This window comes from Kogia breviceps, chromosome 8, assembly GCF_026419965.1.
Source record: "Kogia breviceps isolate mKogBre1 chromosome 8, mKogBre1 haplotype 1, whole genome shotgun sequence".
NCBI classification, from domain to species: Eukaryota; Metazoa; Chordata; class Mammalia; order Artiodactyla; family Physeteridae; genus Kogia; species Kogia breviceps.
The window spans coordinates 38,660,777-38,677,132 of NC_081317.1; the positions used below are offsets into that span (position 1 = coordinate 38,660,777).

At 35.1% G+C, this 16,356-nt stretch overlaps 1 protein-coding gene across 1 annotated transcript in view; it reads right to left on the bottom strand.

The window, feature by feature from the left end:
* Positions 1 to 16,356, bottom strand: part of NAA35 (N-alpha-acetyltransferase 35, NatC auxiliary subunit) — a 97,207-nt gene that overhangs the window by 49,364 nt on the left and 31,487 nt on the right. Inside the window, exons 7-11 of the mRNA XM_059072441.2 lie at positions 8,439 to 8,505; positions 8,316 to 8,359; positions 7,055 to 7,105; positions 6,302 to 6,385; positions 5,359 to 5,473 (exon numbers count right to left, since the gene is read on the bottom strand). Coding sequence (XP_058928424.1) covers positions 5,359 to 5,473; positions 6,302 to 6,385; positions 7,055 to 7,105; positions 8,316 to 8,359; positions 8,439 to 8,505 — 361 coding nt within the window. The remainder of the gene's footprint in view (positions 1 to 5,358; positions 5,474 to 6,301; positions 6,386 to 7,054; positions 7,106 to 8,315; positions 8,360 to 8,438; positions 8,506 to 16,356) is intronic.

Here is a 16,356-nt window from a genome sequence, read left to right on the forward strand (position 1 = left end):
AGAAACCATTTCCCCCCCAAATTCTGAAAATACTGGTCCACTGCTTTTCTTTTAATCACAACTCTACTGAGATATAATTAACATACCATATAATTCATCTATTCAAAGTGTACAACATAATAGTTTTTCAGTATATTCAGAGTTATAAAACCACCACCACCATGAAAAACAGAAAATTTTCATCACCCTAAGAAAAAACTCCATATACATTAACAGTCCTACTTCTTCCCACCCTCCTCCAGCCCTGGGCAACCACTGATCTACTTTCTGTCTCCCTGGATTTGCCTACTCTGGATGTTTTATATAAATGAAAATCATATATGATCTTTTGTGACTGGCTTTTTCTACTTAGCATGTTTTCAAGGTCCCTCCATGTTGTAGCAGATATTAGTACTTCATTTAATTGCCAAATGCTATTCCATTGCATGGATGCACAACAAGTATCTGCTCATCTGCTGATGGACATCTGGGTTGTTTCCACCTTTTGGCTATCATGAATAATAGTGCTGTGAGCATTACTGTACAACTTTTTGTGTAGACATATGTTTTCATTTCTCTTGGGTGTATATATACTCCTAATATTAGAATGGCTGGGTCATGTGATAAATCTACATTATACATTTTAAGACACTGCAAGATTGTTTTCCAAAGTAGTTGTATTATTTTATACTTCCACCAGCAGTGTATGAAGGTTCCAGTTTCTCCATAACCTCACCAACACTTGTTACTATCTGTCTTTTTGATTACAGCCATCAAGTGATTGGGAAGTGGTATCTTTTCATTTTGATTTGCATTTCCCATGGCATATCTATTTTTTCACATGCTTACTGGCCATCTGTAAATCTTATTCAGAGAAATGTCTAATTTATATAGATCCCTTGCCTATTTTTTCATTGACTTAATTTTTCTTTTCATTGATTCTTAAGGTTTATGTCTAGGTTTTAGAATTTCATATTTTTAGTTCTTACATTTATGTCACTGATCCATTTTGAGTTGATTTTTGTTTATGATGTGAAGAGGGGGTGGGGGAGGGTACCAAATTTTATTCTTTTGCATGTGGTTATCCAACTGTTCCAGTGTCATTTGTAGAAAATACTTTTCTTTCCCATTGAATTGTCTTGGCACTCATGTCAAGTATCATCTGACCACAAACATGAGGGATCATTTTTGGATTTTCAATTTTAGTCCACTAATCTATGTCTATCTTTATGCTAGTTCCAAACTCTCTTGATTAATGTAGCACTGCAGTAAGTTTTAAAATCAAGAAGTGTGACTACTTCAACTTTGTTCTTTGCTCCACTGACTTCTAGCTTCCATTCCTGTTGCTGAAGTTTGATTACATTCTGTCTTGATTCTGTGTGTGCAACTTGCTTTTCTCTTTCAAATCTCTTAGGATCTTCTACTTTTCCCCACTATTCTGAAATTTCATGATGATATGCCTTGATAGAAGTCTACTTTCATCTTAATTGTGCTGGGTAACTCTTTAATGGCCCTCTTAACCTGGGTATTTGCTTCATTTCCTTCCAGGAAATCTTCTTAAATGATCAAGTGATTTTTTTTTTTTGCTTCTATTTTCTGGAAAAACTTTTATCAATTTATCTTGTTTATTATTTACCTTTATTAGACAATGGACCTTCTGGACTGATCCAACAGTATTTTTACTTTTTTCCTCCTTATTTTCAACCTGTTCATTTTTATTCTACTTTCTCTAAGATTTCCTCAACTTTATGTTCTACATTTTCTATTTTTTTAATGATTTCTGCTCTTATATTGTGAACCTCAAATATATTCTTTTTTCCCTTTTTTAAAAATAACATCCTATTTTTGTTTTACATACACATTGATTTTTTTTTTTCATTTTTTTAAAGGTTTTTGTTTGCTTGCCTGTTTTGGTCTTTTTTATCGGCTAGACATTTCCACCCATGACTATATACTCGGGCTTGAAACTAAAGGACCAAAACCTCATTAAGAGCTCTATGAATTAGGTTAGGCTTTTCTACAAAACCATTTTATCAGGAGAACTGCTAATGCCAATAAATTTAGATTTTGCTGATGTTTTTCTCCATCTCTTAGGTTTGCCAGATTTCCCTAAGAGTCTTCCAAATTCTTAGGTGAAGTGCAATAGCCAGGCTGCACTGTTTTGGAAGCTGAGTAGGGGGGGAAAAAACAGCTAGAGCTTGATATGGTGTGCAGGAAAGGGGAGAATACGTGTTACAATAAGTATTTAAATTACCACTTAGCTCCCCATAATGTGTACCATTCAACAGTGTCTGGTATCTTCTCAGTTCAGAATCTCTCTGCTCCCCTATTCCAGAGGATAAACTTTTAGTATTCTGAGGCTCAGGAATGTTACCATGGAGAAAATGGGGAGGAAATCTCTGTTTCTAAGCAGTTTTCAACCAGTTCTCATAACTGTAATTCTCATCCTCATTTTTAGAGGTACCTGGTATACTAAAAATGAGGCCCTTTAGAGGATCAGCAGTATAAACTGGACTGTATCTTGACTTTCCCTATCAGTGGCTAAGAACTCAGTTACTTTTGGACAGACAGCTCAATGTCCTTCTGTTTTCCAGGTTCTAAAATTCTGTTGCTATTGTCTTCTTTTCCTTTTCCTCGTTATTGATTATACCTATTTTTTTTTAAAAAAATCCAAACACTTACCATTGTTTCATTAAGGTTTCAAAAGGTAAATGCATGTCTTTAATCTATCGCTTGAATCAGATGCCTTTTAATTTTTTTCAAAAGGATGACAGGCCTGTTTTTGTTTTTGTTGTTTTGTCTGTGCCACGCAGCTTGTGGGATCTTAGCTCCCCAACCAGGGACTGAACCCGTGCCTTGAAGCAGTGTAAGCACAGAGTCCTAACCACTGGACCACCAGGGAATTCTCCAAGGCCTCTTGAAACTGAATGTCAGATTTGGAGATACACTTCAAAAGTACCTACCAATTTCAGGCAACATAAGTTTAATTAAATTTTTCATTTCCATTAGCAACTGTTAAAGATGCTTGCATTCTAAAGAGTAAACCAAGCCTAACCCACAGATAACTATAAAAGAATATGGGAAAGAGAAAGAAATTTTGACAAGTAGAAAATGGAAAATCTCATTGGAAGAAATTATCTGAACATTATTTTGAAGAATTCCACAGACATATAAAAAGAAGTATAGAATCACAAGCAATACAACAGCATAAGCAAACACGAGGAGCAACATGTGCTTCACTGGCTCCTCTTGTTTTTCCAACAAAGTTCTAACTCAAGGTCCTGAACTCAGCAAGCCCTGAGGAACCATATCCACTCCTTCAATTTTAATTAGGACTTAACATGAAAATAACTCCAAAACCTGCTCTTCCATCCATTTTCCAGAGCAAAATATTTACTTTGCCGGTGGACTGTTCCATGTCACCGCGTCAAAAAATCCCATTCATCATACCTGAGCTGCCTTCCTTAAGCATCTCCTGTTCCCAAACCATTTCTGCCTCCTTCATCTTCAACACATCACATCCACTGAGTAAACCCACCAGCAAGTAATCCTTGACTCAAGTTTGATTCTTTCTACTTTCTCCCTTTACACCACTGTTTCCAAGTTCCCACTGATTAAGTAGCTTTTCAATAAGAAGCTAAAATTAATGTTCAGCAATTTCAAGCTTTACACAGTCATTCTGTCACTAGCTGGAGTTGTACTAATATTAAGAAGGCAAAATGAATAACCTGAGACCAAAACTAATCTACATTATGGCTTTATCACCATTTTCTTAGAATAAACATTGCTGGGAAGGCATTCACTTTTTTAAAAATTATAGAACTGTTTAGCTTCATGCTTCAGGTGGATGATTACAAAGTTAAATTAAGTGAGCTTAAACAGTGTTTAACTAAGCACAGAGTGAATACTCCCTAAATTTAAAACTTCACTTACTTAGTTTATTCAAACCAACTTTATGTAAACCATCTTCCTAAAGCTTACTCATGAACAGCCCATAAAACCAGAAAAATAGTTGAGAATATCACACAGGTTTGTTTGTTGGTTTTTAAGTGCTGACTGATCTGAACTACAGGGATGCCACAAACCACAGGGGAAACTAATGCTCCCATGGCAATTATTATCCTCAGTTATAGACCAGAACAGCCCACAGTAGTCAGGATATGGCAAAAGGAGCATCAGAATAGAGTCATTTGAAAGACTCTTGTTTTGCATCATAATACCCTATTGATACATAACCAACCAACCAAATTACTTGGAAGCAATGTATTTTACAGTGGTTTTCATAAAGTATTCTTGCACTAGATTTCAAAGTATTGAAGAGTTGTAGATAGTTTACCTCTCTGTAAACATGTACTAGGATAGCCTGCTATGCATAAAAACCTTGTTCTTTTTAAGGTCCCATGGTTACAGAATGTCACCTAGTCAATCATCTAATAGTCACTTATCTTACCCTCTCCTGGAGAAAATGGCAATGAATTAATAATGAATTTATAAGTTCAATATAATTATTATCCATAAAGATAATACTGATTTCCTAAACCAAATTACCTTTTGGACTGCTCCACTACCTAACCTTTGATTAAGAAAAAAAATTCATGGGAAGGGGAATACCACAACTTCTGTCCCTAACAGGAGGGGAAAGGATGAAAAAGGAAAGGAGTGTGAATCAATAAAACTGGACTTCCTGGTCAGAGGACTAACAACTGTGAAAAACTAATTTTAAAATACAAATATCATCTCATTTTAATGGCTTTAAGGATAACCAAAATTGCTACACATTACTAAAATGTTAACTCAGTCGGAGCTTTTACAATAAAGGTACACTATTCTTTTTATTTTTAAGGCCTAATTCATAAATAAAATCTACTGCCTGTCAACAACGTACCAAGCACTGTAGAGACACTCAAAGAAGAGACTCTGGCCTAACAGTACTAAAAAAATCTCATGGAAAGACAAAAGGTAAACTATAATATGATATACTAAAAAAATGTAACAAAGGCATGTATGAGTGCAATGAGGCCACAGAGGGAATACCTAGGCCTGCCTGGTGGAGTACGGGAAGACTGTGTAACGGAGCTGATGAGCTCTCAAAGGAGTAAAGGGGATACGTGATTAAAAAAGAATTATTTACTGCTGACATCACAGCTTGATCACGAGACATGGTAAAGATTCAGAACCCAAACAGTAAGATACAGGAGATGGCCAAGTGGTCTAGAAAAACTTCAAAAAGAAGGTACCACCAACACTCTATATAAGTCTATGGAGCAAAACATTCCAAAGTCTCCAGACTGACTTGACGGATATTTTAGAACAAACTAAACACTATATATGCTGGATGGGAAAGAACAAAAAAAGAGTAGGAGCAAAACAGACAATTACCTCCTTTTGTAGTGTCATTCTGGGCCTGGATGCCATGATGCAATGAATTATGAATGGCAGAAAGAAGATCTGCTGCTTGAACCATCAATTTTTGAGCTTCTGCAACAGCACTGGTCTAGCAAATAAATCACCAAAAACATTCTTACATATTCTTTCACTGAAAGATATACATTAAATAGGAAAATCCTATAAACAATAATGAAATTAAATGCTTGCTGTAATGACATTGGTTTTCACAAACTATTCACTTAATATAGGATGCCCAGATCCTGTTAGGATAGAAATAATTTTTTTACCCATATCTATACATTATAGGAGCCATTAAAGAACAATAGGAAACATTTCTGGTTTATTCTACTAATCTCATGTTTAAAAAAAAAAGAGAGATGCAATCAACTAGAAAATGGGAAATTGCAACATTCCTACTAAATTATCCATCAAGGTGAAATTTTAAAAAGAACAGAATTACAGAAGTTAGTAAAGGTTGGATCTCTACTTACCACTTATTAACTATTCACAAATTAGTCTGTAATTTACTTAGAGTTAATGCAATATACACACAAAAATATTCACCATCTATTCCACACAAATCTAAGTTAATTATTTAACTGAATGAAAGAAGCCTACCTAAAATTCTCATTTTTAATTTCTCCAATTCACAATAACTACCCAGAAGCAATTTCAGCTTCTATTATTTTATCCACTAATACATGTAATACGTTATTTTTATATCAACAACATACATGGACATGTTATGGAGCAGAATGTAAAATTCATGTGACTTTTGGAGAAAATCAGGGATACTCTGATGTAAACACACCAAATGCTGAGTGCTGTATATGTGTGCATATACATTTCAATGGAAAAGTCTCAGAACTACCAAAATAAAGCATTCCATCGAAAACAAAAACACTAAAATTTAGATTATAGTAAATACCCTTACCTCTTTCTTAGTAAAAGCTATAAGCACTGTCAGTAACACTCGAGTAAATTTCACTCTGCTGAATACTGCTAAACACTGTTGGTGCTAAAAAACAAGAAAGGACTAAAAGTTAAAAGATGCAAAGTCTGTCAAAGAAATTTCATTTTAAAAATATAGTATTTTAAGTCCTAAATCTCAGTGTTAATAACTTACTATTGAATACATTACAAACACCTTCACTTACAGTCTTTTAAATGTCTGAAAAATGAGCTGCAGAAAACATAATAAAACAAAGCCTATTTTATTGAAATAGAAATACATAATAAAGCTTATGTATTAAGAGGACTGATTTTTCCCTAAGTCAGGAGTTACACTATTATTTCAAAACTGATTTAATTAGCATTTTTAAAAGGACTGATAAAAAGGTGCTTTAAGCAGAGTCAGAAAATTTAGGATCTTAACAAAGGTTTGACAACTTTTGATACTGTGTAAGTTCTTGAATTCTGCCAACTTTTGGTGGATCATCTGTAAAAAAAAAAAAAAAATCATTTTTTTCTTCCTAGCTCACAGGAATATTGAAGAGCTTTGAAATCATGTATTTGAAAGAGCTGTATTATAATTCTATCAAAATAAATACAAGGGAAATAAACTCCCATGCAATGTCCAATTTGTAAAGAAATACCTTAAAAAGGGCTTCCATAAATTATAACGTAGTTCATAAAACTACAACATTAACTTCTCTGATATTATCTACCAGAAAATAAGTTCAATTACTTCTAGTTCAACTTCTGGATCTCTTTCTTCTCCCTGTCGACTTCGAGTACTCTAAAATTTTAAAAAAGGTATATTAAAACACACACAAACCTGTAAAAGCATTAGATTACAATTATACAAGGTAAAGCAATAAATTAATTTATTGAGTATATGCAAGAATCTATTTGAAGAAAAATATTTGGAAGAAAAAAGCTGTATCAATTATTTTCCTATTAATACTATGTACAGAAAGTTCATTTTGATATAAATTATAAAGATCACACAAAAGAATAAGGTATTAAAAACAGCAAAAGCAAAACATAAGCATGAAAAACATAAGCAGAAGCACATGCTACATAGCACTTCCTGCTTTTAAAAAATCTATTAACTGAAATTCCTGATGCTCTCCAAACTAACCCTGTTAGAAAAAAAAGTAACCTTTACAAAATCACATCATAAAGTCACATGTCAAATACTGATCAGTTCTACATAAAATGCAAAACATCTTGTTAATACATGTGTTACATATGGCTGACTATTCTGACAAAATTCCAAGGCAGTACCACAGGAAGATCTGGTAGATCGGGGTTCTAGCCCTGGAGCTGCCACTTACTAATGGCATGCCCTTAATAAGACTCAAGACAGGTTACTTAACTCTTTTCAGCTGTATTTTCTTCATCTAAAAGTGCATTTTATTGCCTAATGCACTGAATAACTGTAAATATCCAATAAGACAATAATGCAAAATTGTTTTTACAACCATGCTGTGTTATACAGGTATAAAAAATAGAAGAAATGTAACTTTTTTTCATTTTTAATTTCTATGAGAACAAAATCATTAGGATCATCTGGCCAAAGGATGTCATTCAAAGAAGGCTTTTATCAGATTTGAGGAGCTTCCATTTACTGAGCTCTTCTGCTATGTTCGAGACACTGCCCTAACTATTAACGATACAAAGGTGAAGAAGGTAGTCCTTACCTTTGAAGAATTTAAAATTCTAGAATCTTATGCTATTCTTAAAATAGCATACTAAAATTTTAAAACACTGGCAAAAAATTGAAAAAAATTTGAAAGGATTAAATTTTCAACACTTGAAAGTAACACTAATTCACCAGAAACCCCTCTAGCAGTGTTCTAATTCATTACCAAAAAACGGTACAGCATATATAAAGAAAGTTGGTAGTCCTACCTACACTAGCTATTTGTAATTAGCTAAAGTTAACCTGACATTTAGAAGAATATAAATATCCTATACCAAAGAAAAGAGAAAAAAATACATACCTTTACTCTTCTTTGCATGTCATCCTCCACATCTTTTAGCATGCCTAGAAAGAGAGACAATGATTTTAAAAGGAAACAAATCCAAATGTAAAATTTGTGAATTATATTTATAAATGGTTTTACCTGTAACTCGAAGATCTGTCACACTGTTGGCCATTTTAAATCCATAAGTCATTGACTGAAAATCTTCCTATACAGAAAACCAATAATTAAACCCTTGAATAGTAGCAAAACCTTTCATTATATTTCTCTTACAAAATCACAATTTGCTAATAAGAAAACAGTAATGGAATGTCACCCTAAATATTGCTATCATAGATCCAAGCTTTCTTTACAGGCATACCATTAAAACACCACATTCTAATGTTGTCTCTGTCCCCTTAATTTCAATTGCTGTCCTTAGGCTATTTAAACATACTTGCATTTAATATGTTCATTTGCAAAATAATGCTTACGATAATATCACAAATAATCCCCATTAAAAAAAAATTCTCACATTCACAGGTGAACAATACATATGTAATAATTACTATTTGCAAAATTTAAGCAGGACTCTTCAAAACTTATATGTCATTTTACACACTGTTAGGCTAAAAGGTTAAGTCTTCTCAAACAGAATTACTCAGTGACAGCAAAACCACATTCCCGCTTCTGCCCATTGTAAAGAAAAAAAATGATTCATACATGGATTCCCACTCCCAAAATCATTTAAAACACTGCTGAGATATTAGCAAGTTAAGTGGTTTGCTGGATTCACTATGAAGTTTAATAATATCTGGCTGATTTCAGCTAAGAAGTTAGAAGCTCTATTAAAGGAGTGTTTCTGCCATGTTACGATTCTTATAAAAATGTATATAAAAGCCTAATATAATGAAATAACAGATATTCACAGCAGTGGCCAGAACTATAGTGAAATTTCTGGACTCTTAACAAAAACATCAGTAAGCATGCAATTCATGTCAGGTACTATATCTGACAAACAGAAAGAAGTACAAACAATGTCTCTAGTCTCAAAGAACTCAGGAAAATTGTATGCTTCACAGGATTGGGTCTTTCAAAAGTCTCAGGCTGTATTACAGAGCTATAAACTTACCCTCCAGATGAAGTTTATACTCTATCTCTACCTGGACATCAAACAGGATTCTCAAATTATACATGTCTAAATAGGAACTCTCCTAGTGTTTACCACATTGCTAAAAGGCACCCCCATCCCTTTACTCAGGCTGAAAACCTGCATTTCAAGTCATCTTGTTTTCCCGCAACCCATATCAGATCCATCAGGAAACACTGTAGGATCTATCTTCAAATTCTAATCACCAAGGCTGACTCCTTTCACAGCTATCTCCAGTTCAAGGATCCACCATCTCTCACTACTATAACTGTCTCCAGACAGGTCCCCCACCTTCCACAACTGTCCGCTATATAATTTATTCACCACCAAAAGCCAAAGGGATTGTTTTAAGATAAGCCATTTCATGTCACTTTCTACTCAAAACCCTTCAGGAATTTTCTTCCTCACAGTAAAATCCCAAATTCCCCCATGGCCTCTAAGGCCCTCCATCATGTGGCCCTGGTCTCCCTCTCCAACCCCATTTCCTACCTACCACTCATCTCCATGTTCACTGCATTGCAATCACACAGGCCTTCTTGTTGTCCTTCAAGCATATCAAACACATACTCTTCTCAGGAGCTCTGTACCCGCTGAACCCCCCTCCCCAAACTGATTTTCTTCAAAAGATTTACAAAGCTCCATCCCTTACTATATTCCAGCCTCTGTTTCAATGTCAATTTCTCATACGAGGGTTTACCCTGTGCATTCTCTCTAAAATAGCACCCTCCACCACCTTATATTCCCTTCTCCTACTTTACTTTTCTTCACAGAACTTGTCACTACCTGATATTATATATGTAATTTGTTTACTTACACATTGACTATTTGTCCCAAGGAATGCATAATCTCTGAGCTCAGGGCTTTGTTGTATTCATGCTTTATCTCTAGGGCTTAGAATAGTGCTTGGCACAGATTACTGTTCAAACCTATTTGTTGAAGGAATGATGAGCTACTTCAGGGCAGGGGCCATTTGGCCGTTAACCTTACTAAGAACATCAGGCTGGTTACAAGTTACATTGAGGAGTGGTGGAGACTGTGGCAAATCAGACAACATACACGTCATCTAAAGGAAGTAGGCTGCTGCTTACCCTCTTATGGTCATGAATGAATACAGCACTACTTTGGTACAGTCTCCTAGGTTTTCAGAACAAAAACCTAATTTAATGTAAAATCATCAGACTTTTTAATGTTACCAAGTTTAAAAAAATTAAGTAGTCCAACACTGTGTAGAAAAAACAAAATGGGGGGGAAAAAAAGCAACCTGTAAGCCCTATCTGTGGACCCTTAAGTTTGCCAAGAAGAGTCTAAGGAAAAGCATTCATCTGGGAGACTATCACAGGTCTGTGTAATAAATACAAACCTCAGTAACAAGAACTTAATGTAAGTCACTGGAAGTCTGAAGCAGAAGAGTTATGTCAACAGATGCTGCCATTAAAATATCACTACTGAAACTCTGTGGACTTAAGGAGGACAAAAATCAAAGTAAACCCAGAGACACCAGATACTGGATAACACCCAACAGTCCAAGCAGGAGCTGATGGTGAATGGGACTGATACCATAACCAGAAATGATGAAAACTGTTGAAATCAGGATATATTTAAAAGGTAAAGCCAACATGATGTGCTGAAGAACTGAATATGAGGTTAAATATAGTACAATCAAGGGTTTTCGGTCTGAGCAACTGGTAAATTATGATGCCATTTACTCAGATGGGGCAGTTTGGGAGGAGGAGGTTTAAGGGCAGAAATGGAGTACAATTTTAACTATATTAAGTTTGTAATTCCTTTGGTCATTCAGGGGAAGATTTCAGGAAGGCACTTGCTTGAGTCTGAAAGTCAGAGGAGGAAATCAGAATTAGAGATATCAATTTGGACTTCATCAGCTTATAGCTGGTATTAAAAGCCACAGAACTAGAGGAAATCAACCCAGGGAGAGCCCAAGAGAACTGGAGATCTACAGGAGCAAGCACAGAAAATGGACTAACCAGTGAGAAAGAAAGAAATCCAACAGATTGTCATAATAGAAAGATAAGAAGAAAGTATTTCAGAAAGTGGTCAGTTGAGTCTAATGAAGCCGACAGGCTGAAGAGGGAGGAGTGAGAACATTGGATTTAGCAAGATGGATATCATTAAGGAGCTTGCTAAGACCAGTTTCTACGTAGTGGTAGAAGAATGTCCAATTGGTGTGGGTGAGAAGAGAATGAAAGAGAAAGTAAAATAAATCAATATTAACAGCTCATTCAAGGAGTTTTTGGTACATATAGGGTAGCAGAGAAATGAGACTGTAGATAATAAGGAGCCATGGCATCAAGGGAACTGCGGTGTTTTGGTTTTAAATTGAGTCATGTAAAAACATGTTTATATGGCAGTAAGAATAATCTAGTAATGAAGGATACAGCAGCAACACAATACAAAGAAAGGGATACTAACTGCAGTAGGCTAGAGAGGATAGAATCTAGAACACAGTGGAGGGGCTGAGAGCCTAGAATGTCACAGGGATACTTTCATTTTAACAACAGAGTGCGTGGATACCATAACAGGTTAGCATTTGTGATAATGAGAAGATGGGACACTTCTAATTACATCTGACTGTATCTAATATCCCATTAAGGTAGAAAGCAAGCTGACAGTGAGGGTTGGCACTGGAGGTCTGAGAAGTAACAGATGGGAAAAAGTCACCTTAGAGACTAGAAAAGCAAGTTTGGTATGGAAGTGTTGTAGGACAGGATTGTCTCCAGTGTTGAGTGCCCATCTGAGACTTGCAGTCCTAAAATTAAAGTGAGAACAGACACACAGATGTGAATTTTCCCTAGCTGCCTTCTGGTGTTTGGGTGCAAGCAGCAAGTAGGCAGGTGGTTGGGGTTTTGCCAGATAAGTGACACAATATGAGATTACAGGGGCAAGGGTGTTTGAAAAGCGATTTTAGCACTAACTGGGCCAAGGAAATGAGAACATGAGGAAAGTAACAGAGAAAACTAAAGTGACAGCACCTATGAATTGGAGGTCTCTGTGGCACTAAAGGACAGAAGGAATACGGGAATCCAAGTAAGTGGTATGGATCAAAGAATAGTATGCTTGATATCAAGATTTTAGAGGTGAGTAATTAGTAGGGAAAAAATTTTGTCCACTTCTGAGCAATGGACAAATCATTTTCTGAGCACCTTATGATGGCAGGTATAGGCTAAATACCAGGGATACAATGGTAAAATACTATCACTGCAATTATAGAGTTTATTATCCAGGGACAGAAGTAAGATGTCTTAACAGATAAAGCCCATGTTCTTCACTTGTACTCTACAATATCTTTACAATACTACCAAGATATAACTGCAGAAAATTATAAGGGATGTTTAGCATTCTATAAAACACAGCATTTAGAACTAATATTCTAATTAAATAAAACTGTTTCAACCCCTTCTAAAACTTAATAGTCACAATGTATAAGTTGTGATTTATTACTGTTTTAAACATTCATTTCACATATAAAATACTTTGCATAAATATTTCAGGGGCTCCTAAAATAATTTGATTCATTCAACTAAAATTTGAGTATCTACCACAGACCAGATACTGGGTAACCCAGTAAGGGTACAAGTTAGGGTAAAACATGAGCACAGATAATTCAGATTAGGACTTGAAACAATTTAAATGCCCATTAGTAAGTGGCTTGTAATTTACTGTACATACAGTGGAATACTACTGCCGCTGCTGCTCCTACAACTACTAAGAGCAGCTAATGTTATTAAGTGCTTATCATGTGCCAGGCACTGTTCTAAACATTTTACTTGTATTAACTTTGTTAATCCTCAAAATAATGCTCTAAGGTGGGTACTTTTATAAACTACATTTTATAAATGAGGGAACTGAGGCATAGCATAGAAAGGTTAAATTCCAAAAAACCACAGAGCTAGTAAGCGACAGAGTAAGAACACAAACTTATTTGGTCTCATTCCCCAGAGGCATTTCTAACTTTTATTTTGAAAAAAATTCAGATTACAAAAATGGTAAAGAGAAGTCCCATATTCCCTTCACCCATACTCCCCAAATGATAACATTAAACCACATTTACATTATAATTCTCTATTTTTCTTCCCTGAAACCTTTGAGACTAGGTTGCAGACTATGATATCCCTTTATCTGTAAATGTCAGTGTGATTTTATAAAAACAAAAATCATTCTCTTACAAAACCACAGTACAATTATCAAATCAGGAAACTGATGTCTCTTTAATCTGGAACATTTCTTTTGTCCTTGTCTTTCATGCCCTGACATTTTAGAACAGTACAAGCCAAAGTTATTTTGTGTATGTCCCTCAATATGGGTTTGTCTTATGTTTTTCCAAAATTCAAATCAATTTAATATTTGATAGGATATTTGACCGGAATACCACAGAAGTGATGTTGTGTCCTTCTTAGATCACTGAATCTGGAGACACATGGTGTTGACTTATCCCATTACTGGTGGTTAATTCTGGCCACTTGGCTAAGATACTAAGTGTCTACACTGTAAACTTTTCATTTTCCCTTTTGTAATTAATAAATGTCTTGTGGGATGATACATTAAGGCTAGGTACAAATCCTGTGTCTCATTACACTTCTGTCTACTAGTTTGAGCATCCTTTGATGATTCATGCCAGAAACAGTTCTTCAAAATCTGTAATCTCAACATGATGCAATGCAAATAAAAACAATGAGGTAGATCTACCTACATGTGCTGGTATGTGCAGAAATCTATTCTCTATACTCTGTGGGAAAACGCAAGTTGCAAACAGTCTACATAATTCCATCATGTTAAGTAAAATACACATGGGTACATATCATAAAAAATACTTGGAAAGATATACATCAAATGGATAATAGTGTTTACTCTCTGCCAAACAAGCCAAGAACTTTTATAATTTCATTTATTTACTGTTGTATTAGAAATATGCTCGGCTGCAAGTAAGAGAAAAAAATCCAACTACACTGACTTAAGTGATACAGATTTACAGCATGCCAAATAACATGAACATTAGAATATTAGAAAGTAATCTTTCTTTTGGCTCCACTATCCTAAGCTTTTAGATTTTTACATCTGTCACTTCATGTTCACAAAATGAAGCAGTACCTCCAAACATCACATCCATATTCAAGCTGGTATACTACTAAGAGTAGGAGGGAATGCTAGAATAATTACACCAGGACAAAAGGTGTCAGGCAGGATTGTTCTATGCAAACCAGCTTGTACAGACACTAGCTATGACAGAAGAAAATGCTAAAGAACAACAGAGAACAAAATTGAAGTCTGGGGAAGTCAGGAGATTGGGATCCAAGTTTAAAGATAAGACTCTGCCCTAAAAGGGTAAGGAGAAGAGAGAAAAGCCCTAAGAGTCAGAAGCAACATCTTGTGCACAAGCATGGGATAATGAAAGAGAATAACATATAGGACCAGATGAAGAATAAAATGCCAGGGGAGAAGAAAAAGGTATATAGGCATACCTTATTTTACTGTATTTTACTTTATTTCACTTTGCAGATACTGCATTCTTTTTAAAACAAATTGAAGGTTTGTGGCAACCCTGCATTATCAGATGATGGCTAGCATTTTTCAGCAATAAAGCATTTTTAAATTAAGGTATGTACTTTGTTTTTTTAGACATAATGCTGTTTCACTTAATAGACTAAACTATAGTAAATATAACTTTAACATGCACTGGGAAACCAAAAAATTCGTGTGACTCATTTTATTGCAATATTTGCTTTATCGTGGTGGCCTGGAACCATACCTACAATATCTCCAAGGTACGCCTGTAATAAATACCATAATGAAGTATCACCTCACACCCATAAGAATGGTGATCATCAAAAAGACAAGGGATAACAAATGCTGGCTAGGATGTGGAGAAAAGGGAACCCTTGTGCACTGTTAGTGGGACTGTAAACTGGTTCAATCACTGTGGAGAACAGTACGGAGGGTACCCCAAAAATTAAAATTAGAACTACCACCCAATCCAGCAATCCCATTAATGGGTATATGTATATCCAAAGGAAATAAAAACAGGTAACCAAAGAGACATGCACCCTAATGTTTATTGCAGCATTAATCACAATAGCCAAGGTATGGAAACAACTTAAGTGTCCATCAATGAATGAATGGATAAAGAAGATGTATATTTATACAATGAATAATATGCAGCCATAAGAAAAAAAGGAAACTTGCAGCTACATTAATGGACCCTGAGGACATTATGCTAAGTCAGACAGAGAAAGACAAATACTGTATGATCTCTCTCATATGTGGAATCTAAAAAAAACAAAATCATAAAAGCAGAGAGTAAAATGGTGTTTACCAGGGGCTAGAGGTGGGGGAATTGGGGAGATGTTGTTTAAGGGTACATACTTGCAACCAGTAGATTAGTAAGTCCTAGGAACCTAATATACAGTACAGTGATTACAGACAACAAAACTATTATAAACGTTAAACTTGCTAAGAGACTCCATTTTAATTGTTCCCAACACTAGAAGAAATGACAATTATGTAACACAATAGAGGTGTTAGCTAATGCTACTATGGCAATCATTTTGCAATATAAATGCATCAAATCAATATGCCATACTGCTTAAACTTATACAATGTCATATGCCATATAACTCAATAAAAAAATTAAGAAGTAATAAAAAATGAGTAATAAAATTGGGGCCAGATGATAAAAAGAGATACTCTAAGGGTTTTGAATTTTATTATGTAGGCAGTAGAAACAATGGACTTTTGGTTAAATGTGGTATTTCCACTACACCTCTTGAAATCATACTATACATCAGAAAAGGAATGAAAAGTTTGAATTCCAAAGAACAAAGAAGACAGAGAATGGAAGACAACATTCAAGACACATGAGGCAATTTTTGGAAGATGCCAAGTAATTGGACAACAAGAGAAGCCACCGCAAGCCTG